The 23,503-nt window shown below is 40.1% G+C and overlaps 1 protein-coding gene across 7 annotated transcripts in view; it reads left to right on the top strand.

Moving 5' to 3' along the window:
- The window catches only part of LOC127522648 (uncharacterized), an 84,496-nt gene extending 62,216 nt beyond the window's left edge, over positions 1–22,280 (top strand). For 2 of the 7 annotated variants that reach the window (XR_007932647.1, XR_007932648.1), the window contains exons 3-10: positions 19,057–19,208; positions 19,479–19,578; positions 19,669–19,749; positions 19,863–19,922; positions 20,502–20,589; positions 21,389–21,410; positions 21,498–21,598; positions 21,690–22,280. Coding sequence is in view for 2 of the 7 variants with exons in the window: in XM_051912806.1 (XP_051768766.1) it covers positions 19,179–19,208; positions 19,479–19,578; positions 19,669–19,749; positions 19,863–19,922; positions 20,554–20,589; positions 21,389–21,410; positions 21,498–21,598; positions 21,690–21,739 (480 nt within the window). In the remaining 5 variants the exon portion in view is untranslated. Of the gene's footprint in view, positions 1–8,752; positions 8,790–19,056; positions 19,209–19,478; positions 19,579–19,668; positions 19,750–19,862; positions 19,923–20,501; positions 20,590–21,388; positions 21,411–21,497; positions 21,599–21,689 lie in introns of those variants that run through there. The other 5 variants (XR_007932646.1, XR_007932649.1, XR_007932645.1 and 2 more) reach the window with 5 other exon arrangements.
- The last annotated feature ends 1,223 nt before the right edge of the window (positions 22,281–23,503 follow it).

Raw genomic sequence — 23,503 nt, 5'->3', positions numbered from 1 at the left:
AGACGCTTGGGAGCTATCTCTCTCCCGAGTCTGCATCGTCCCTGAGTCGTCCCAACTAGGAGCTTTGGAAATGAAACCTTTAACAAAGGCTTTAAAGCAGGTTGGTTTATAAGGTGGAAATGGCTTCATTATGTAAAACTGTCATAAGCCGGGTTTGATTTTCTCCTCGCTTCTCTCACTCCTCTCATTAATGCTACTGTGGTGGGGGTCTGAGGGCAAAAGGGGATTTGCTTTAAGTACAATGGCAAATTAACAAAATGATACCAGTCCCGATACTATGATTATGAGAATTATAATAAACCACCTACAGAGGCATAAAAAGATTTGTATCACCAATTAGAGTCAGAGACATGGGTCATAGTACAAAAATGAATTCTTTATTGACAAATCTTGAATAAAACAATGTTGAAATAGATACTGAATGTTTGTTCCAGTCCAATGGGCCACTAAGGGTTTAGAAAAAGTCAAGGCGAGGGACTAGAGTGTACCAGCAAAGGCAGAAAGCACCCGCAGATGAATCACTGCATTTCACTGTACACACACACACAGAGACAAATGTTAAGACAAGTCACAACACACGGTTGGTGGTCATAGCACACAGTGAGGAAGATACCACAACCTAAAATAAAGCCAGTCCTCTGCCCCTGGTGCTCAGGCCCTGCCAAGACAAAGAAGATGTGCATCAAAGCTGGTTGGTTAACAAGCTCAGTCAGCCAGTTAAAGCACAAAAATAAACAAAATAAATCAAATTTTGCAACCAATGAGTCAGCAAATAAATAGTTGTTTGAAACAAAACCACAATACTAACAAAATACAAATTTATAAGTATATATATATAAAAAAAAAAGTGAAACAAAATGCAAACTTTATATACAAATTATATAATCACAAAACAAATCTAATGCAACTGAAGAGAGCAAGTAGAAAAACTAAAGAAAAAAATCACAAAAATATCATTAGAATTAAAGACAAAATAAACAATTCAAACTTCAGAAACAAAACAAAACAAACAAAAAAATCTAAAGCAAATGAAAAGAGCAAGCAGAAACAACTACAGAAAAACCACAAAAATATAATTAGAAACGAAGACAAAATAACAAAAATTCAAACTTCAGAAACAAAACAAAAATCTAATGCAACTGGAAAGAGCAGTCAGAAACAATATAAAACAGCCAAAGGAAAAAAAAAAATTAACAAAAAGAAGGTGAGAATTGCAGCCATAAACGAACACGGAGCACCCTGACTGGATTGCAGTTATTGGCCGTCACCAACCGATCGTCGAGGGAAATAATCAATGTTTTATCAAGAGCCAACAAAACCATAGCTTTTCCTGGTAAAGGCCAGCGCAGTTCACTATCGTAATCAGTGCTTAAAATGCACACAGCACCTGTTCTTTCTTTACCCTGATTCTCTCTGCTACTTTACTTTGCTGTTCTCTCAGTTTCTTTGCCAGATTATTGTTGGTCTTCTAATGCCCGTACCTGTGATCTTCGATCTAATATTATCAAGTGCAGTTAAGTCTAGTCAAGTCCTGTCCTGTCGTACATGTCATACCTGTTCTCTGTCCAGTCTTCCTGCTGCCTGTGGTTGCTAATCCATTCGCTGTCTGCAGTGCTGAGTCTGCCAGCTGAGGACTGTGCTTCTATTTCTGCGTGCCCATTGCCAAGCCCGAGACCCTCTTCTACTGACTCCGCCTGACAAGTTTATTTTGAGTTACTACCAAATCTGCGTCCACCAAGAGTGCTGGTTTTTAGCTCGAGAGGGTTTGCCTATGAGAGGATGGTCTCATCGTGATGGAGTGTTTTGGCATCTTATGCTTGAACGCATGTATTCGTTACCAGCAGCTTGTGAATGGCTGCTTAAGAGAGACAATTGGATGTCTGACACAATACAGAATGAAGTCTTGCATATGCTGTTGAGTGTGAAATTGTCTCTTGGGCTTCAAGCTGTCCATACTATGGCCTTACTGCCAACGGAACTACGAACATAAGCTCAAACAATCAGTTCTTTTGTCACCTGTACTATGTTGACACTAGCCTTGTACAGTAAAAGTGCATTTTTAGGATTTTATAAAGTAACAGACACTTCATCTGAAACTTTATTTTCCCTGTGTGAAAGATGTGTTTTTACATTTGAATCTCCCTTTGGAAAAACTGAAAGGGTATTGCTTTGATGGCACTCATAAACCATGCCTATGGCCCTGTTTTGCAAACCCTAGATACACTTCAGCAGAACCCATATATTTAAATGCTTAAATTACTTCCCGTAGACCGGTCCATTCATTAAGATTGCAAGCAGTATCTATAATGTCAAAATATGATGTTCAAAATGTCTTGGTGTGTATACTGTTTAAAGGAGTGTTCTCACCGATAAGCATGTTGTGCTCTGCGGGGTTTTGACATGTTTTATAGACTTGATAACACACACACAAATACACACAGCACCACCAGCCTAAAACATCTTTCCGCACCCCTGCATCAAACACAGTTCAAACTGTCAGTTCAAACTCTCAGTTCAGTTCAGTCTATATCAGTGAGTTCATGCGTGTGTGTAAAGAACATTTGTACATTTGATGACTTGTGATGACAGGAAAAACCCCAGAACTTTCTGGAACAAAATAGCACAGCTCAGGCATAGCACGCACGCGACACGTCTGAACAGTGTCTGACTCACACACAAAAAAAATGCTTCTCATAAGCAAAACTTTGGTGATTGTCAGTCTCTCCAAAAATGCCAAAACACTCAAGAAAAAAAAAAAAAAAAGAGAGAGAAAAGAAATCATTCCATGCAAAACTAACGTTCAGTTCACAGTTCAGTGTACTCTAACAAGTGTACTTAAAGTTCACCCCAAAATTAAATTCTGTCATTAATTACTCACCTTCATGTTGTTCCACACCTGTAAGACTTTCGTTCATCGTCAGAACACAAATGAAGATATTTTTGATGACAGAATGCTGTCAGATTTCCTTCCATTGACTGCCTTTGTAACTACCACTTTGACGCTTCATAAAGAGATCGGAAAACTAATCCATATGAATCGAGTGGTTTAGTCCAAATTTTCTGAAGAGACTCGATCGCTTGTTATGATGAACAGATTTAATTTAGGCTTTTACTCACATGTAAAAATTGATCAGCGAACATAAGCAGAAGCTCAACCAAACCTGTTTCACACGCGAGAACAAACCTCTTCCGGAAGCTCAAACGTGCTGTGTAACACACGAGAAAGAGCCTCATTGGTTACTTAGCATGTTTGAGCTTCCAGAAGAGGTATGTTCTTGTGCGCTATTCATGTTAAGTTGAGCTTCTGCTTATGTTCGCTGGTAGTTAAAAAACAGGCAATGGAAGGAAATCTGACAGCATTCTGTCATCAAAAAGTTCTTCAGTTGTGTTCTGAAAATGAACGAAACGACATGAGGGTGAGTAATTAATGACAGAATTTTTATTGTGGGGTGAACTAACCCTTTAAGTGGTTCACAGGAAGAAACACAGAAACACAGCAGGACCACCGCTGGCCCCAGGGCACCTTTTAAATAAAAGAGCAGTTTACAAAATCTCTGGATCATACTGGGTCTGTGCTGACAGTGGGTGACACACTGCTTCCTCACTCTCAGCCGCACCCTCATTTACTACGGGCAGGGCATGGGCACCTCGGGGATGCACAGCCTTCCCACGCCTCCCTGCCCCGTCCCTCAGGGGACACTCTGAGCCATGTGAGTGCACCCCATTCACTGCCTTTACCTTGGGACGCTCTGCCTCCTGGGTTGGGCCTCAGTGCTCCACGCATTCGCATTCTCAACTATCTCGACGATTGGCTCATATTGGGCCCAGTCCCAAGATCAGTTGTGTGAACACAGGGACCTGGTGCTCAGGCACCTCAGCCGGTTGGGGCTTCGGGTCAACTGGGAAAAGAGCAAACTCTCCCCCGTGCAGAGTATCTTTTTTCTTGGTGTGGAGCTGGACTCGTTCAACATGGCACGCTCCATGTGGTCATCACACTGAGTTGCCGGCGTATGTTCGGCCTGTGGTCGGACCTTGCTTTTCTACAGGCTGGAGTGCTCCTAGTACAAGTGTCCAGGCATGTTGTTGTCATGAAAAATGCCTCCACCACTGGCTGGGGTGCCGTATGCAATGGGCATGCTGCGTCGGGCTCCTGGATAGGACCCCAATGGCAGTGGCATATCAATTGCCTTGAGTTGCTAGCAGTACTCCAGTGCTCCTGACCGCGATCGCTTCCTTTAAGAGGGTCGGGGACCTACAAGCATTTTCAGTCAGCAAATCATGCCTAGAATTCGGGCCGGCTTTGTCTCATGTTATTCTGAGACCCTGACCTGGATATTTGCCCAAAGTTCCCACCACTCCCTTCCGGGACAAGGTGGTGAACTTGCAAGCAGCTCTGAGCAGTTATTTGTCTGCTTTAGAGGTCAGCAGAAGGGAAAGGCTGTTTCCAAACAGAGGTTGGCCCACTGGATAGAGGATGCCATCGCCTTGGCGTACCAGTCTCAAGGCGAGCCATGCCCCTTCGGGGTGAGAGCCCACTCCACTTGGGGTGTCGCTTCCTCCTGGGTGTTGGCGCACGGCGCCTCTCTGGCAGACATTTGCAGAGCTGTGGGCTGGGCCACACCGAATACATTCGTGAGATTTTATAATCTCCGAGTGGACCTGGTGTCCTCCTGTGTGCTGTCTACAAGTAGGTAGCCACGGGTTCTTGCTTGCTGTGCCATTTCCCTTTGACGAGGGAATGCGAGCACTATTCTACTCCCCAGTTCAGTTCCCCAGATGGCGAACCCTGTGGAGTTCTTCCTGCATCCTGCAGCAGTCAGATGCGGCGGAGGTGTCCGACGCCAGGTCCAGTACTCGTGTACATGCCCAGTTGGTCAGCCCTTGTACTGGGCTAGATGCCCATATGATGTGATTACCTGCAGGTAATCCCATATGTGTATTGTCCACGGTACGGTTTCCCTGATGGTAAACTCGTGTCTTTCCCTGGGAGGCTTTGTTCTGCCCTATCTCTGTACCGTAGTGCTCCTCCCTGGTTAGGTAGGTCCTACCTCAGAAATTCCATATGTGATACTGCCCCACGGGTCAGTCCATGTGTGTTTTCCACATGCCACCTCCCTTTGGGTGGGGTGTGGTCTCCGTAGCATTCTCCTCCATGAGGACTGGGATCACTTCCCTGGTGTTTTGGTCATGGCTGAAAAAACGTGGGAATTGAGTCCCGAAGCACTCTTCCCTGGGGGTAGGAACAGCAGCTTTGACCATCCCCCGAGTAAGGCCCTGTCTACTCCATCCCATTGGTATGGAGGACTACTCTCGGGCTTACTCTGGACGCTGGAAGGTTACAACATCTGTGGTAGCACTTGAGCTGGGCACGCCACGGCTTGCCAGCATCTGCTTCCCCAACACTCGTAACGTGGTTCAGTTGCTATGGCATTTTCCATTGGGACCCCATTACGTCAGTATCGACGTAACGTCAAACGTGACTGACTGAATTTTGATAACCCAGTGCCACACTTTTAATGCGTTACCCCCAACACTGGTTGTTAACCCTCAAAAACCGAGATGGCCGCCGGCAGCCAAAAAGAACTATCGTTCTAAAATGTTTAATAAAACTGCTAATCCAATCTGTATGCTTTGAAATGTAACATAAAGAGGAGATTCTCCGCTTTCCAGTGATATCGCATTTATCTCATTCTGACATTCAGAGGCTCCGTGGTGAGACTGGTTACGTCATCAAAATCTGCAGCATTGATTCGTCAAGGTAATGCATGTGGTTTGTTCCTCTAAGCCAAACAGGAACGTCACACACTGCTTTCTGGAACGGGATAGAGAGAGAACGTTAGTCTGCTGTCTCATGGAGAGGCTTCTCCACCTTTGTCTGTGAGCATGCTGCTTATATGCAGGCAGGTTGATCAGCCGCAGGTGTGGCCGATCAGCCTGTGACGACCTGTGAGCAGGTGCTCCTCGTGAGTTTCCAGGGCAACGCTGATGTGGACTCAGGACGCTCGTCACAGTATTTAGTTGAGAAACCGAGCGTGTACACCCGAGAGAAATTACGAGCATATAAATCACTGGATGTTTATGAATACGTTAGAACCACTGGGGAACAACACCACTTCCGTTGCCAAAATGCACGCGTGACTATTTGATTACGTGGGCTGTAAAAGGGTCTATAAACATAGGTTTTGGTCCTTTGAACCACAATACTATCATGTTTCTTTGGAAGGATGAATAAGCGCAAAGTGAAAGTATTTGCGTGCAGGTGTATCTGTGTGTATGAAAACAAACACAAAAATTACAGATTTGAATGAGAACACTCATGTTACAAAGCATGACTTTGACATAACATGAACCAAAAATGAGGATAAAACAGGTACACATCAGATAAGTTATTGCAATTTACGTTTTCAAACGTGTCTCTACGCAGTGAACCGGTTGCATTCAAATGGGACGCTTTCAGTGAGGAGTACAGCCACAAGGACTGCTCTGTTTGGTTGTTATGTTATCTAAATACTTATTTTATAGTTTGTAAAGATCATTAACATTAGTAGTTCAGTTGAAGTACTTATTTTTCTCTCTCATTTTGTGTGTATTTTGTGAAAAAACCTTTGCACTGTTTTTATTTTTGTTGCACAAGACAATTTTCATAATTGTTTTCATTACTTGCAACACTATTTGTTTTTATTCATGTTCAGATTGAAAATATATTTCTCTAATAAGTCACTTGCTTAAGTGTTCTGTTATATAACATTTTTTTTGTATTAATTTTACTCCCTGGTCTTTTTTGGACAAACATTATCAATAAATAAAGTAATATTGTAGTTTTATCTAGAGTAATATTGTAACAAATGGCTATAACTTGCTTAGAGATTGTTAAATTTATACAGAATTTCATCTGAAAGTTTAAAACATCCAAATATTACTTTTTAAAATAAAAAATTCAATCTTCAGGAGGTTTTGTGTGAGTTTACAGTGAAAAACACTAGATTTTTGCTGGCATTTTTTTTTTTTTTTTTTTTTAAATTCTGGGAATTTTATCCATTCTCAGACAAAATAAATGTAAAATTGGCACTTTAAATGAGTTAAACTGAAACTTCAAGTTTAAAATGTATAAAATGATATATGGCACTTGATGCTGACTGCCAGAATGGGTTAGAAAACCAGAGAAAGGTGCAGGCGAGTCAGGAGCCCCCAAAATGCTCTAGGTCTTGAAGGGTTAAGAAATACCAGTGAGGACGTTGTCGTGTCAGTGGAAATAGAGTCATAAGTGTCCCAATGTGTAGTGAGCCAGGGTCCTTTGCTGTCCTTACCGGTGCCCAAATTAGTGTACATGGTATACTGATTCTCGACCTACTGATTGAGACGCACACATAGTTTTACATTCAAACACAGATGGTCATTTACATGGGAATGTAAATTTTACACTGACAAAAGGCATTATAAATATTACTAAATTACATTATTCTGTAAATGAAAAAAAAAAAAAAAAAAAAAAGAATAATTTTATTTTATCATATACAATTGATTAACAATTAATTTATACTGTTCAAAACTGATGAACAGTTATTGTATTTAATAACCCTTAACTGTCTATTTGGAAGACACAGATAAAATGTATGCAATTCCATTACCAGATATTGTTATTAAGCTAATGTCTTTTTTACAATGCTGATTTATTGTTGCCTACTTTAACAGACCCATTGCCTGTTTTTAAACCCTTCATATTAAAGGGGATGTCTGATGCTATTTCATGCATTCTGACTTATTTAGAGTTGAATTCTCATGCTAAACATGGATAAAGTTTCAAAAAACTTTTCAAAAACGAGTTGGACGTATGACAGAGTATTTAGCTTCCCAAAGAACCCAGCTTTAAGGGAACAGTGGATGCAGTTTGTTTTTTCCGGGGCACCAACGGAGTTGCTCAAGTGTGTTTGTTTGTTCCCAGCATTTCGGAGCTGAATGTTTCATAAACAAGGCCCAGTTTGACACTGGATTTGCATATCGTTTAAAACTGAAAGATGGAGTGGTCCCAATGATACAAGATCCCAGTCATGAGTTGGAACCACAGGCGGCAGTAAAACTACATTATATGCACTTACGAGCCGATTGCCAGCAAAAGAGATATTTGATGCAAACAACACAAACGTATGGTGAATCAAAAGTTATCCAGGGATAATGCGACTGTGTATTGTGTGTGCTGACCATGCTCGTGACTCTTTAGCTCCAACCACAGCATGTCTCCAGGAGCTCAACTGTTTTCAGAAAGAAGCAGTACAGCTGTATCTGTCTTTTATAAATTTGATAAAACTAAAGACTCTTTGAAGATATGAAGGATGCAATACTACGCTATAGGTACTCGAGATTAACATGAGATTGGCAGAAACTATGCGTGTTATGTCCCCTTTAACATAATTTTGCTGTACTTAAACATTTTTTTATCTGTAAAGTATAACATGAATTAAAAAAAAAAAAAAAAAAGTTTTCTTTTTATATATAGAGGCGACTGAAAATCTGCCTGCCAAAAAAAATTAACAGTCATGTTGTAATTTTAACTGCATTGTATTGCTTTCTGTATTACAGTGTAAATTGCAGTAATCTGTCAATTCTGCAAATAAATATGCTTATTTTAACATATTCTTTCAAATTAAAAGTTTTTTTTTTTTTTTTTTTTTTTTTTTTTTCCCTGCAATGGAAATCAATGGCTACCGTCTGGTTACCAACATTCTTTAAAATATTTTATGTTGTGTTTTAACAGAAGAAAGAAATTCATACAGGTTTGGAACAACATGAAGGTGAGTAAATGATGACAAAATGTTTATTTTTGGGTGACAATCCCTTTAACTCTTTCCCCGCCATTGTTGGAATTTTCAATTGTTGCAATCAATGTTTTCACTGTTATATGGTAGGGGGCGCTATTACACATCTTCTAAAAGAGTATAGAATTTTTTTGTTCAGAATGTTGCTTTTTTTTTTTTTTTTTTTATTAAACTTACTCTCATTCAGTTGTCCATAAAAAAGAATGCATGAAGCTAGGACTCCACTAGACCCCTGAAGGTGTGCTCTGGTATCTGGCACCAAGATGTTAGCAGCAGATCCTTTAAGTCCTGTAAGTTGCAAGGTGGACCTCCGTGGATCGTTCTTGTTTGTTCAGCACGTCCCACAGATGCTCGATTGGATTGAGATCTGGGGAGTTTGGAGGCAACACCTCAAACTCGTTGTTGTGCTCCTCAAACCTTTCCTGAACCATTTTTGCTTTGTGGCAGGGCGCTTTATCCTGCTGAAAGAGCCATGTGTTCCCCAGCTAAGAGACGCACACGCACCCGGCCATCCACGTGATGTAAAAGAAAACATGATTCATCAGACCAGGCCACCTTCTTCCATTGCTCTGTGGTCCAGTTCTGATGCTCACGTGCCCACTGTTGGCACTTTCGGCGGTGGACAGGGGTCAGCATGTTCACCCTGACTGGTCTGCGGCTATGCAGATCCATACGCAACAAACTGCGATGCACTGTGTATTCTGACACCTTTCTATCAGAACCAGCATTAACTTCTTGAGTAATTTGAGCTACAGTAGCTCGTCTGTTGGATCGGACCACACGGGCCAGCCTTCGCTCCCCACTAGCATCAGTGAGCCTTGGCTGCCCATGACCCTGTCACCGGTTCACCGCTGTTCCTTCCTTGGACCACTTTTGATAGATACTGACCACTGCAAACCGGGAACACCCCACAAGAGCTGCAGTTTTGGAGATGCTCTGACCCAGTCGTCTAGCCATCACAATTTGGCCCTTGTCAAACTCGCTCAAATCCTTACGCTTGCCCATTTTTCCTGCTTCCAAACACATCAACTTTGAGGACAAAATGTTCACTTGCTGCCTAATATATCCCACCCACTAACAGGTGCCATGATGAAGAGATAATCAGTGTTATTCACTTCACCTGTCAGTGCTCATAATGTTATGCCTGAGCGAAAAAAAAAAAAAAAAAAAAACCCTCACGACAGTAAATGTGTTTTATGTTGTTGTTCACTAGTAACATTTGTTTCATTAAAAACAAATCAATAATCAATACAGTGCATTCTAATGGTTGACATTTTTCAGATTACTTTTGACTGCATTTCAGTATGACTATTATTTAAACATGCTGCTTTGGAATTATATTCTCTGTGAAAAGTGATACATCTGAAATTAATGTTTTATCTTATTCAAGTGGGTGAAAAAAAAAAATTAATATGAAATAAATATTTCCAGATGATAATTTGTTTTTTTGTTTGTTTTGTTTTGTTTGTTTTTTGTTTTTTGTTTTTTTTTTTTTGTTTTTTTTTTTACAAATTTTGCTTTGACATTAGTGGCAAAAGCTAATTATTCAAGAGTGTAGTTTTGGTTTAAACATTAGTTAAAAATGTATGAGTTTCACAAACAAACAAAAACCGCAGCCAAGTTAAATGAAAATTTAAATCCACTCTCTGTCAGTAGGTGGCGCTTATGGAAGAGCAGAAATAGAGCCGTTTCCCCGGTAACCTCAGTAAACAAAGCTGCTTATACACACTATGCGTTACATGGAGGGAAGATGAAAAGAAAATGCTATCAATACTTTTCTCAAGTCAGTTCCCTTCAGAGATACATTCATAGAATTCATTTATAGTTTAATTCATATAATTTCATATAATTTCCCTCAGCACTCGCTTGTAAAACCTCTCCTTCTTTCCGTAATTTTTTAAACGAAACGAAACGCTACATGCCTGTGTCTGTGTGAGACTGTTGCTTACTTTCATAATTTTAATTATATAAAAATATTAAACTGTGATATACTAACCGTCAGAAATTGCATTATGGTTATGTTTTGTATTATTTCAGCACCCGTAAGCTTATCAGTTTGAAAGAATTTCAAGTCAAACTATAACATTTTCCTTTTTTATCATATCATTTGTTATGAAAAATAGCAACCTCCACATAGCCTATAGACACAATAGCTACAACATGTCACATTTGTAATAGAAATCTAGTGAAAATATATTCCCTTAATAGATTATAAATTCTACAAGTTAGCCAAATTACAATTAATACAATAATACGTGATAAAGTCTAGTAAGGGTTAGTCATAAATAGTTTAAAAAGCTTTCTTGTCTTTTGTTCATTTTGTTCACCAGTCTCTAGATCATGTTCGACTTTCTCTATAGCATTTTAAAGTGTTTAACTCAATAGAATTCAAATGGATCGCACATTGTATCATCAGTGTCACAACAGGAATGGCTCGTGGAAATCTAATCACTTTTGGAGCGTTATAAGATTCAGAGTAGGCTTATTCGCGCGCCACTGATGCATTAAATAAACCGGGCTTCAAGTGCGCTGATGGTCTTTTCTGTTCGTACGGGAACTTAGCGCTTATAAAAGCTCCGAACTCATGATGTACATAATCAATTAATATTCTTATTCGCTCACCACCATATTTCTCACGCCGTGTCCGCTGCAGTGAGAGAACTGCGCTCAATGAATGAACCGCTTAAAACACAAAGCGGCTTTGATCGGAGTTCTCTCAGGCCTGATTTTTTTTTTTTTTTTTTTTTTTTTGTCGATGATGGGCGGGAAAAGGTAGAATGATGGTAGTGCTAATGCACCAATTACAACAAAGAAACGCGGGTTTACACAACAGCATTGGACACACAGTTAAAGGGGAAGCTAACATGACAATAGATTATGGACTTTCGAAGCACAAATACAATACGCAAATACTGATCCTTAGAAGTTGTAATACGCAAACAGCCGTGGGCAAAAAGTAAGTATACGGCGTATAGGTGCGTATGGCCCCGACTACACCACTGGTATGTTCAGATATTCATAAAACAAAATATTCTGGGGCCATGAAAGTTTTGTGAAAATTATTAAAAATGGCTGGTGTGGAAAGAGTTAATCCTTAGCAGAGAATTCTGCCAACTCTCTCACGAGAAGGGACTCAAGCTGATGCTCTCCATGTTTCATGTGATTGGCTTCATCACATACTTCATTACTAAATAGTAAGCAAAAAACTGTATGTGACAAGCAGTCCCGGAGCCATGGGCGGGCATTGGGGGGCCTGGCCCGCCCTGTGAGTCACTAGTGCCCACCCTGGACGAGTCAACTCCTTGCTTTTTTATCAATAGGCTACTGTTCTCAAAAGTTATCGTTTTGTATATTCATAACTCCTGGATAAAAATAAAAATGTTGAAAAATGTGTTTGGTCTGATTAAAAAAAAAAAATGTAAATGGATTTGATTGGTTTGTCGATAGTGAGCGCGGAAATGTTTGGTTGTGTGCTAAGCATAGGGCTGCACGCTTAACGTTAGCTTTAATTTTTTAAACAACTATGCTGAGCTATCTCGTGACAGTAAGGATATACACGGTGTTTCTTTAATCAAAGACCACCAAAGTTGGCAGGAGAGATCAGTCTGTCAAACATCATTAGAGCGCCACCCTCAGGCTGAGTAACGCATGGATATATGTGTCTAATGTGTTCAGCGATTAGGATATAAAGTTTGCAAAATGTTTATCATATACTAGCGCTAAGACCCAGAATCTGCCCTACCTAAATGTATGGCCAGGAGCCGCTACTGGCAGCATGTTAACGGAGTTTCTTTGTTTCTGCTGCGCTCATGTAATGATACGGAAGCAGGAACTGCCAGAATATAAACTTAAATCTGGAAAGTTGTCTTTAGCAGGGCTAGAACCCTGATCTTCTGGACACAGAGCTGGTGTTCTTCCTGAGTGAGCTAACTCAAGGATGAGGAATCTTAGACGAGAGGTATGAACTTGAAGTAGCTTTACTTGTAGAAGATCAAAAAATAAGGAACAAAGTACAAACAAAACCAGAGCTTCCAATAGTAACAAAAAAGAGAAAACAAAACAAGCACAAAGGCTTACCAAAGACTCACGGTTTGCAACAGGATACACAGGTAGGTAGGCTCAAGACTGAACAAAACACAATGGCTAAAGGCAAACTTAAATAGGGCCCTACACAGGTGAGTATCATCAACAATGATTGCTTAGCACAACTGAGAGTTCTTGCCAATGGTTGCCCCCTGGCAACTGGGAGGAAGATTGCAGGCAACAGGCATCCTGCGCCCCTTTGTGGCTGGGAGCAGTACTGCTGGTCCTGGCAGGAGTATGACCCCTAGTGGTTGGAGGAAGTATTGCTGGCTAGAGTCTTACAGGAGCCCTCTCTTGATGAACGGCTCCTGACGTTCCTTTTAGTGCAGTTCGACTGTTGTCGTTGGAAGTCCTTGATGAGCTCTGGGTCCAGTATGTCTCTGGCTGGCACCCACGAGCGCTCTTCTGGACCATAGCCTTGCCAGTCAAAAAAATATTGGACCCCTCCCCGTACTTTGCGCATGTTCAAAAGTCTCTGCACGGAGTAAGCTGGTTACCCCTCCACCATCTGAGGAACTGGAGGTGGTCTAACTGCAGGAGACAAAGGAGAGTAGATGACAGGTTTGAGGCATGAAACATGGAATGTGGGGCGTATGCGCATAGACCTGGGCAATAGGAGTCGGTAAGAGACTGGGTTTATTCTCTTGAGAATCTTGAAAGGTCCAATGTATCTAGGACCTAGTTTCCGTGACTCTAGGCGCAGTGGAAGATTTCTAGTTGAAAGCCACACTCTCTGCCCCGGACGGAGTGACAGACCAACCCGCCGACATCGATTGGCCTGTTTTTGTTGTTCGCGGGATGACTTTAACAGGGCTGCCCGAGCTCTCCGCCAGACTCCCCGGCACCTCCGGACTAACTGGGCTGCTGCTGGAACCTGTGCTTGAAGGTCCTGTTCAGAAAACAGAGAGGGGGGGAACCCAAACTGGCATTCAAATGGAGACATACCCAGTGATGAGTGATGGAGGGTGTTATGGGCAAATTCTGCCCAGACCAGCTGGGAACTCCATGTACTCGGGTTGTTCGAGACCAGACACCTGAGGGTCTTCTCAATCTCTTGGTTCACTCTCTCTGTCTGGCCATTGGATTGGGGATGGAACCCTGAGGACAAGCTGATGGTGGAACCGATTAGACGTCCAAAAGCCTTCCAGAATCTTGAGGTAAACTGGGAACCCCTATCAGACACCATATCCTGAGGAAACCCATGAATCCTAAAGACATGTTGCATGAGAAGTTCTGCCGTCTGGCCTGCTGTAGGAATTTGAAAGGCGGGAATGAGATGACATGCCTTAGAAAATCTGTCCACAACAACAAGTATCACTGTGTTACCTTGAGAGTTGGGTAGGCCACTAACAAAATCCATGGATATGTGGGACCAGGGTCGTCTCGGGATAGGGAGGGGATGTAGTTTACCTTGAGGGGAGACTCTAGGTTCCTTATTCTGGGCGCAAGTGGAACATGCACCAACTATTCTCCGAACATCAGTTCCCATGTTGGGCCACCAAAACTTGGACTGGATCCACCTCAGGGTCCTTAGGACCCCTGGATATCCAGATGACGGTGCGACATGACCCCACTGCAGTACTTCGGACCTGATGGTGTTAGGCACAAAGAGGCGACCCGATGGGCCATTACCTGGGTCAGGTTGGTGAATTTGGGCCTTCCGTACTGCCATCTCCAAGTCCCACTGAATGCCTGCCAGCACTCTGTACCTTGGTATGATGGGCTCTGACCTGCCCTTCTCTTCCTGGGATTCAAACTGCCTTGACAGAGCATCAGGCTTAATATTCTTGGAATCAGGTCTGTAAGAGAGGACAAAGTCAAAACGGTTAAAGAAAAGGGCCCACCGAGCTTGTCAAGGATTTAACCTTTTGGCTCCCTGGATGTAAGTAAGGTTCTTGTGGTCGGTCCATATCACAAATGGGTGTTTAGCACCCTCCAGCCAGTGCCTCCATTCCTCTAATGCCAGCTTAACGGCCAGCAACCCCCGATTCCCAATATCATAGTTCTTCTCTGCTGCTGTCAGACAACGTGAAAAGAAGGCACAAGGATGGAGTTTATGGTCCCTAGTCGCTCTCTGGGACAAAACTGCTCCCACCCCCACGTCCGATGCGTCCACCTCGATAATAAACGGTAACTCAGGATCTGGTAGGGTCAATATGGGAGTTGAAGTAAACAGCTGTTTGAGTCGTTCGAAAGCCTGGTTAGCCTTCTCTGTCCACTGAAAGGGTGTGCTAGACTTCCTGGTGAGAGCTGTGAGAGGTTCTGCAATGGAACTGAAGCCTCGAATAAATCTCCTATAAAAGTTGGCGAAACCCAGGAAGCGTTGAACTTGTTTTAATGAATCAGGGTGGGGCCACTCCAGGACTGCACGAACTTTGCTGGGATCCATCTGTACACTGCCACATGACAGGATGAAACCCAAGAAAGAGACTAGTAGTGCTGTGGAACTCATTTTTCTCCAGTTTGACGAAGAGGTTGTTCAAGAGCAGACAAGAGAGAACCTGTCGGACATGTTGAACGTGGTCTTCATAACTCTGGGAAAATATTAAAATATCATCGAGATATACAAACACACATTTGTTGAGCAACTCTCTCAAAACATCATTGATAAGGGCTTGGAAGACGGCTGGGGCATTAGCTAGCCCGAAGGGCATCACCTGATACTCGTAATGCTCTGTAGGGGTGTTGAAAGCCGTCTTCCATTCGTCCCCCTCCCGGATTCTCACCAGGTGGTACGCATTCCGGAGGTCTAACTTAGTGAAGATGGTAGCACCCTGGAGAAGTTCGAAGGCTGTGGCCATAAGTGGTAGTGGATATCGATTTTTCACCGTGATGTTATTTAGGCCACGATAATCAATGCATGGGCGAAGACCTCCGTCCTTCTTACCCACAAAAAAAAAAAAAACAGCCCCTGCCGGTGAGGTGGAAGGCTGAATAAATCCATTCTCCAGTGCCTTACAAATGTAATCATCCATTGCTGACCTCTCTGGAGCTGACAACGAGAAGAGTCTACCTCTAGGAGGGCAAGTACCTGGCAGCAATTCAATGGCGCAATCATAGGTTAGGTGAAGACTATCAGCCCGGGATTTACTGAACACATCCTGGAGATCAACATATTCCTGGGGAACTCGAGATAGGTCAGGAGAAGAAACAATCAGAGCAGGAGGTGTTAGTTTGACTTGAGGAATGGCTAGTACCTTAGTACCAGTTGGCCAGTCAATCTGAGGATTGTGAGAAACAAGCCAAGGGTAGCCAAGAATGACTGGGAACTCGGGTGTGTCTATAATGAGAAAAGACAGTGATTCTTGATGAGAGTCTATTTCAACTGAAATAGGAATGGTACAGTGTGTTACCTGGCCGGACCCCAGAGGTCTGTTGTCTAGAGATGTTATAGTGAGCTTATCTTGGAGAGTTATGAGTGGTATCGTCCAGCTCTTGGCCAGAGTGTGGTCCATGAAATTGCCAGCAGGTTCAGGTTGAACTGGACTGGCATAATGTTGGGCTGTGACTCTGTCTTGTTGTTTCTCGGACCTCCTATCCCTAATACGGTTATCCACTCGGATGGCGACATCAATGAGAGAATCTAAGTTAGGCGCAGGATCTCGGAAAGCCAATTCATCTTTTAACTCAGGTGCAAGAGCCTGCTGAAATGCTGCTTGAAGAGCCTGTTCATTCCAGCCACTCTCTGCTGCCAGAGTACAGAACTCAATAGCCATTTCTGCTACACTGCGTGCTCCTTAAGTGAGTTGAAGTAATCGTTGGTCATTTACTACACCTCCTCCTGGATGATGGAAGACCCTCCTCATCTCTGCAAGGAATTGCTCAGAATCAGCAGTGAATGGTGAACAATGTTCCAAGAGAGCTGTAGCCCATTCCAAAGCTCTTCCGGTTAATAAGGTGATAATATAAGCCACCCGACTGCTCTCTGTAGGAAAACTACTGGGTTGTAGTTTAAGGCTAGAGAACATTGGGTGATAAAGCCTCGACAGCCCCTTGTATTTCAATCATATCTCTCAGGAGGTAGTAGCCTGGGCTCAAGAAGAGGAGCCGCTAGAAGTGGTTGAGGTTGAGGAAAGATAGGAGGTGGCGTGGGTAACTCAAGAACCTCCAGAGATGGAGGATTTTGGGGCAAAGCTAGAGAGTTCAAACGCTGAAGTATTTCTGTGAGTATCCGTTCATTATGTTGAATAGCGGTAGCTTGATTGGTGAGCTCGGATAAAATTCTCTCCACATTTGATGAAGGGCCTTGACTCTCTGCTTGGTCCATTTTTTGGTTCAGTCTTGCTGTAATGATACGGAAGCAGGAACTGCCAGAATATAAACTAAAATCTGGAAAGTTGTCTTTAGCAGGGCTAGAACCCTGATCTCCTGGACACAGAGCTGGTGTTTTTCCTGAGTGAGCTAACTCAAAGGTGAGGTATCTTAGACCCAAGTGCAGAGGTATAATCTCAAGGAGACGAGAGGTATGAACTCCAAGTAGCTTTACTTGTAGAAGATAAAAAAATAAGGAACAAAGTACAAACAAAACCAGAAGCAGAGCTTCCAATAGTCACAAAAAGAGAACTCTCGCTCATAGCAGGCTAACGGTCGGAGGGGAGTGGTTTAAGCGTTTTCAACCCAAGCCGTCAAACTGATGTCATTAGAAAAGGGGCACCGTTGCAGAGGGGAGGAGAATTTTCAGATTTTGATTAAATATTACAAAGCCAAACAATCTTTTTGTGTGGATTGACTTGCACGGATGCATTGTTCACCACAAAACTAGCAATTTGAGCTAACAAAATAAATAAGGTCAATTTTGATTTCATGTGTAGGCTACTTTAAATGAGACACAGCTACAGTATAGACTCTGCAGTGAGTACACACACTCCATACAGGTGCATACACTCCAGAGATAATCAAACCCGCTGAACTTGATCTAAGCCAGGTTGGTTGGTTTGGTTTTGTCAACTCTAAACCTACTCTAAACCTTTAGTTTGTTCTATAGCTATAACTATAGCTTCATGTAACAGGCCACTGGTCTTTGTTTTTTTTTTTTTTTTTTTTGGTTGTGTATAAAAAAAAAATAATAATAATAATAAAATAAATAAATAAATAAATTACTCAAAACAATATACATTGCAATATACAATATGCATTGAAGATAATTTCTGAGGTTTTTTTTTTTTTTTTTTTTTTTTTTTTTTTGGAATACTCACAGGTAATGGGGGCATTAGGCCATTCATCTAAACATTCACCCGTCATTCCTATTCATGATTGATGTCCCTCCCCCACCTTTTTGAGCTGGAAATATTTAACTTTAATAGTGATACAAACATTGAGACCAGTGCTGTTGCTATGTGTCATTGCTATGCAACAGTCAACAAAAAACAAAACTTGTCAAACAGGAATTACGTGGAGAGGCAAATGCTGCTGTGATAGCAGTCTGTCCAAATTCTCATTTTACTGCTTCTTCTCATAATCACTCTAAACATGTTCTCTTCAGTGATGTAATTTACACTCACCAGCTACTTTATTAGGTACAATAAAGTGTTCAACTGCTCATTAACACATATTTCTAATCAGTCAATCACATGTCAGCAACTCAATGCATTTAGGCATGCAGACATGGTGAAGATGATCTGCTGAAGCATGCACATTGAAAAAGCAAATGCATGGCTTATAAGTAATTATAAAAATAATACAAATGTATCTATAACTGTTCTTATAATGCAGTAAAGAGCTTTGTAAGAGTCTTTATAAATATATTTATTTAAAGAATAGTAATACTTACTTATAAATAAGTATAAATGTGGCTGTAAATCATTATAAGCATGGTCTTCATAGAAAGTGTTACCCAAAGTTTTTATCAAAATAAACAGAAAATATTACAAACTTTGCTAAAGTAATTGTTTTGAACAAGTATTAACTTAAACATTATTCAAAACATTATTTTAGCTGAAGTATTTGTATCAATAGTGTGTGCCTTTTGCTTCATGCTGGTGAGTCAAGGTCCAACTTGCCACCTCATTTATAATATTATCATACACTATGGAAGCAGTGAAAAGCAAATCTTTCTATATATAGATCACATATGAGATGACACCCCTGCTCACACAGCTACCCTTCAGTTAAACTGATCTCTGACCGCTTAAATGACACACTGATAATAGATGTTTTACAGGAACTCCTATAGAGACCACACCTTAAATGAGTCATTGTTTCTGGTGGTTAAAAGCAGAGAGTCGAGTAAAAAGGATTTTCAGAAGACTGGTAAGAAACCCTTGTTGCAGCCGTCAACCTACAATGAACCAAACAGACAGCAAACGTGTTTTGGTAAGTGTTAGAACCGTTTCATGAGTAAACTAAACATTTTACCTATACTGTGAAAAAAGTCTTAGTTTGTTGGTTTTAACAATATGATAAAGTAAACATTACAAAGCATGTTCACTCTGGACTGACTGAAAGGGATTTTGTTACTGTTTTCTATATTCTGCAAAAATGGTTTTTGGTTTCCATTTTCTTGTGTTGAACTGTTTCTAATCCCTGATTCAGAGATATGTAATTTGAGAGTTATATATTGAAACATTATTTTCATGACTCTAGGCAATATTTGTGGGGGCGCTTAGTACTCTATGTATCGAAACATGCCCAGAAAACCATTTCAAACTTCCAGATTCGCTGTGCTGCTACAAATGCCCAGAAGGTGAGCTCCACTGACTAAATAATAATAAATCTGAATATATTGAGATCACCATTGTTAATCACTAAATAATCATACAATGCAAATCTACAGGTATGTATGTTACCAAGAACTGCTCCGAAGCAGCCGGAGTCCACTTTGGTGTGAGTTGTGGTAAATGCCGCAGATGTGAAGGTAAGCAACAAATTGTTTCATCACTGTTTACATGACAGATGCCTTTCCATAAGAGACTGAACTGTTCATTTCTGTACTGCTCCGAGAATACAATTATTTTTCTCAATCTATAGAATTTGGACAGATAACTGTTTCCAACTGCACGCTGTTCTCAGACACACAGTGTGAAATGGGTGAGAATAATACTTAATTTCTTTCATTTCTATATATTATTGCAGCTTCATTATGTTTTTGTCATCTCTTAAAATGTTTCTTTAGTACAAAATGGTATGCAGATAAAGGGATTTTCCTCTGCAGGGAGGAAAAATTCTGTTTCAGTGCTTTGTGTTTGCTTTGTAAACATTTGCATTCATTGTATTGCGTTCCCTTAAAAACTTGCATTCGCTTGCAAAAGCACTGAAATATTGATTTTTCTCCCATTGAATCATAACATTTCCATCACTAGTTTTATGCCCACTCACAAAATTTCTTGGGGGATGCAAAACTTTTACATGTTTCTCGGGGAAACTCAAAAGTATTGATATAATTTGTACAGTAAACCCATACTGTATGTATGCTAGTTTGTTCTAACTGCTGCCTAAATATTGTATCATTTCAATTAGCCATTATTATTTCATTCACCATGGTTTGTGCAATTTTTCTCAGATTGCAAATATTCCTGCCTTTGTATCTGACATTGTTTTTTTTCCCCCTTTTCATATACTTTTCCTTTTACCTGCTGCTTGCATTTGCATTTTATTTTTGGTATTTAGTTTATTTTTCCTATTTTTCTTTTTCTTTCGTTTCTCTTCTTTCCTATTGCAGGCCCTCCTGTTCCTACACATCAACAACAGATTGACGGTGAGTTATATTTCATACAATCCATCATCAGATGGGGTTTTTCAGTTCCTTGCCACAGTTGCCTGTGGTTTAGAGAACTAAAGAGAAAAGTAATATTGCATGACTTTTAATCAACTTCTTGATTAAAATTTTGCCAATATGACCAAAATTGTAAACCCTGATATGCATCATTTTAATCATGGCAGAGATAAAAATTGCCTAACAAGCCTAAATCTGGCTGAAATAGGTTTGTCACTACTCCAAAATGTAATGAATTGGATTTCATTTTGCTATCACTGCAAATGAATTGTCTTAACTATTTGTCAAATTTTACATATTCCTGAACAATTGCATATAGCATGCTAATTGGCAGTACACTCAGGGGCCATTTACACAACACCGTTTTCAACTAAAAATGGAAAACTTTTTATGTTTTGGCCATTCATTTATACAACAATGGCAATTTGGGGGACTGCAAATGCAAAAAAACAAAAATGTGAATTTGTGAAAAGAGTTACATCATGTGCATGTGTACGTGTTCACTCTATAGATGCATAGTGTTTCTTTGCAATGTGACATCTCCAACTACTGACCTGGCAGCAAAATACAGCATTTTGTTGTTCTTGTGGATCCGTTTGAATGGGGATCATTTTAGCATTGTTGTCATCAGTATGTTAAACTTTAAAAAAACATAAAGGAAAAACATTTCTGTTTTTAGCTGTTGTCGTGTAAACGTACCTTCAGATACCCCTCAATAAACCCATGCATGAATATATATGCATACAGTATATGCTAATTGTTTTCTCCCCTTTTCCCCCAGGACAACTGTCACAGATGACCTTGTGAGTTTATCTTCTTTTTTAACCTATTTGCTTTGTGAAAACTGAACTTATTGTAAGTTTAATTTAAAATATTGTATCAATCCTCAGGTATGGGTGCTCAGTTGCTGTCTTCATGCTGGCTGTGATCATGGCAGTCTGTTTCTTCATCAGAATCAGGAAATCTGGTGAATCTGATAAAAGCTCTAAAGGTAAACAACCAATCTGCTCTTCATCTTGTTCTTCTGTGTACTGAAACAGACACTAATGAAATCTTAATTGTGTGTTGATTGTGTTTTTCAGGAGAACCATTTAAAAGACACAGAGACAGTCTAAAGAAAATCTTAATTTAGGAAAAGGCCGACATCAAGTGAATTATCATAAGGATTCAATGAAATTAGAAATACAGCAATACAAAAATGTCTATAGTTGGTCATAAGGTTCAGGCTAGTACAGATTTTTTTATTTTTTTTATTTGAAAGTCTTATTTTTTTAAGAGTCAGTATAGAACATACCTCTCTGTGACAGGAGATTGTACTGTGATTTGAGTTTATAGAGCTGTAGTTAATAAGATGCTGTGAATGTGTAGGTATGTGCACATATGTTTATTTAAAAATGTATCTATATTCAGATATATCTGCTTTATTTTTCTCATGATGCTGTGTATCATTTTTATTCTATATTACTTTTTTATTTTTAAAAAATTGGATTTGTAAATTCATTAAGTATCTTTTTGTATGAGAGATTTGCATGTTGACAATTTTATTTGTCTAAATAAATATATTGCTGTTTATTCTTCAGTAGAAAAAAGTTGGCTGCACTTTGAATTAGGCATCTTTAACTACTATGTACTTACTTTCAAAAATAAATAAATAAAATAATTGTTTGGTACAATGTGCTTATTGTGCTCATGTTGTATTGCAAAACATTTGTGCTGCTATTGAGGTGTGATATGGGTAAAGTTAGGACAGGTTTAGTGGTATGGATAGGTTTAAGGGTGGGTAAAGGTGAAGGTTCAACAGTGTCATTATAGATGGAAGTACAAATTACATGCAGGTATTTTTAAATAAAGTTTTTTTTTTTTTTTTAAAGTACAATGTAAAAACGTATGTGCACAATAAGTGCATTGTATTAATTTAAATGTTATTACATAGTAGTTAAAAACACTAAATATCAAGCAGGACTGAAAAATCTACTGAACAAACACTTATACCTATGTTGCAGTCTGTTTGTTTATCAGCTCATGAAAATGAAAAATTATTACTTTATAGCTATGTAACAATGCCAAAGGAACTGTTATTGTGGACTTTGTTTGTTATGAATTTTGAAGTGTAGACTGCCAAGACAAATATAAAGTTTACTCTTCTTTTTTTTTTTTTACTAAGTCAGTCCTTGTGTGTTCATTTGCCTGTATTTGTGTTGTGCAGTGTAAAAGACTGTAGTTGACGACTGTAGTTAACTGTGTTGTAACATGCTTAAATGCATGTTACAATTTGACTGTAATATCATCAAAAACACCAGTAATTTACAGTATGTGCGTCATGTAATATACTGGCAGGTGATGCAGAACTCAGATGCCGGTGGTTTATTCCAGTGGCTTTCAGTGTTGGTCCTAAGGAACCCACAGCACTGCACATTTTGTTAAATAAGGATGACATACAAAATGTGCAGAGCGGTGGGTCCCCGAGACCAGATCTGAAAACCACGGGTTTATTGACTGACTCCAAACCTAACCATATCCCATAAGCCCATAAAATATCTAAATGAGTGAATAATTGTACATATTTTATAATTCATTTCACTGATTCAGTCAATTTATAAACTAAATAAACAATTATTGTAAATGCAATAAAAAAAGAATATGTAAATACATCATGTAGCCTACACAGATTTGTACATACTAAGCATAAACAAAGCAGTAGCATGTTTGTTATAGATGACTGTAAAAATAAAATTCACATGTTCATTGATATCTGACCTACCTGGCTCATGTATGCAGGTAGCACACGAACCTTGTTGCTTTTGCTAATTTCATAGTTTCTCATGCTTACTATAGATTAATGCAAAGTTATGTTATATACAGTGTGGTCTTGGAAATTAATTATGTCTTAGTTTAA

The sequence above is a fragment of the Ctenopharyngodon idella genome, chromosome 11 (genome assembly GCF_019924925.1).
Source record: "Ctenopharyngodon idella isolate HZGC_01 chromosome 11, HZGC01, whole genome shotgun sequence".
In the NCBI taxonomy this organism is placed as follows: Eukaryota; Metazoa; Chordata; class Actinopteri; order Cypriniformes; family Xenocyprididae; genus Ctenopharyngodon; species Ctenopharyngodon idella.
Note: the sequence above shows the minus strand (reverse complement) of the source record. Positions and strands in the feature narration are given on the sequence as shown.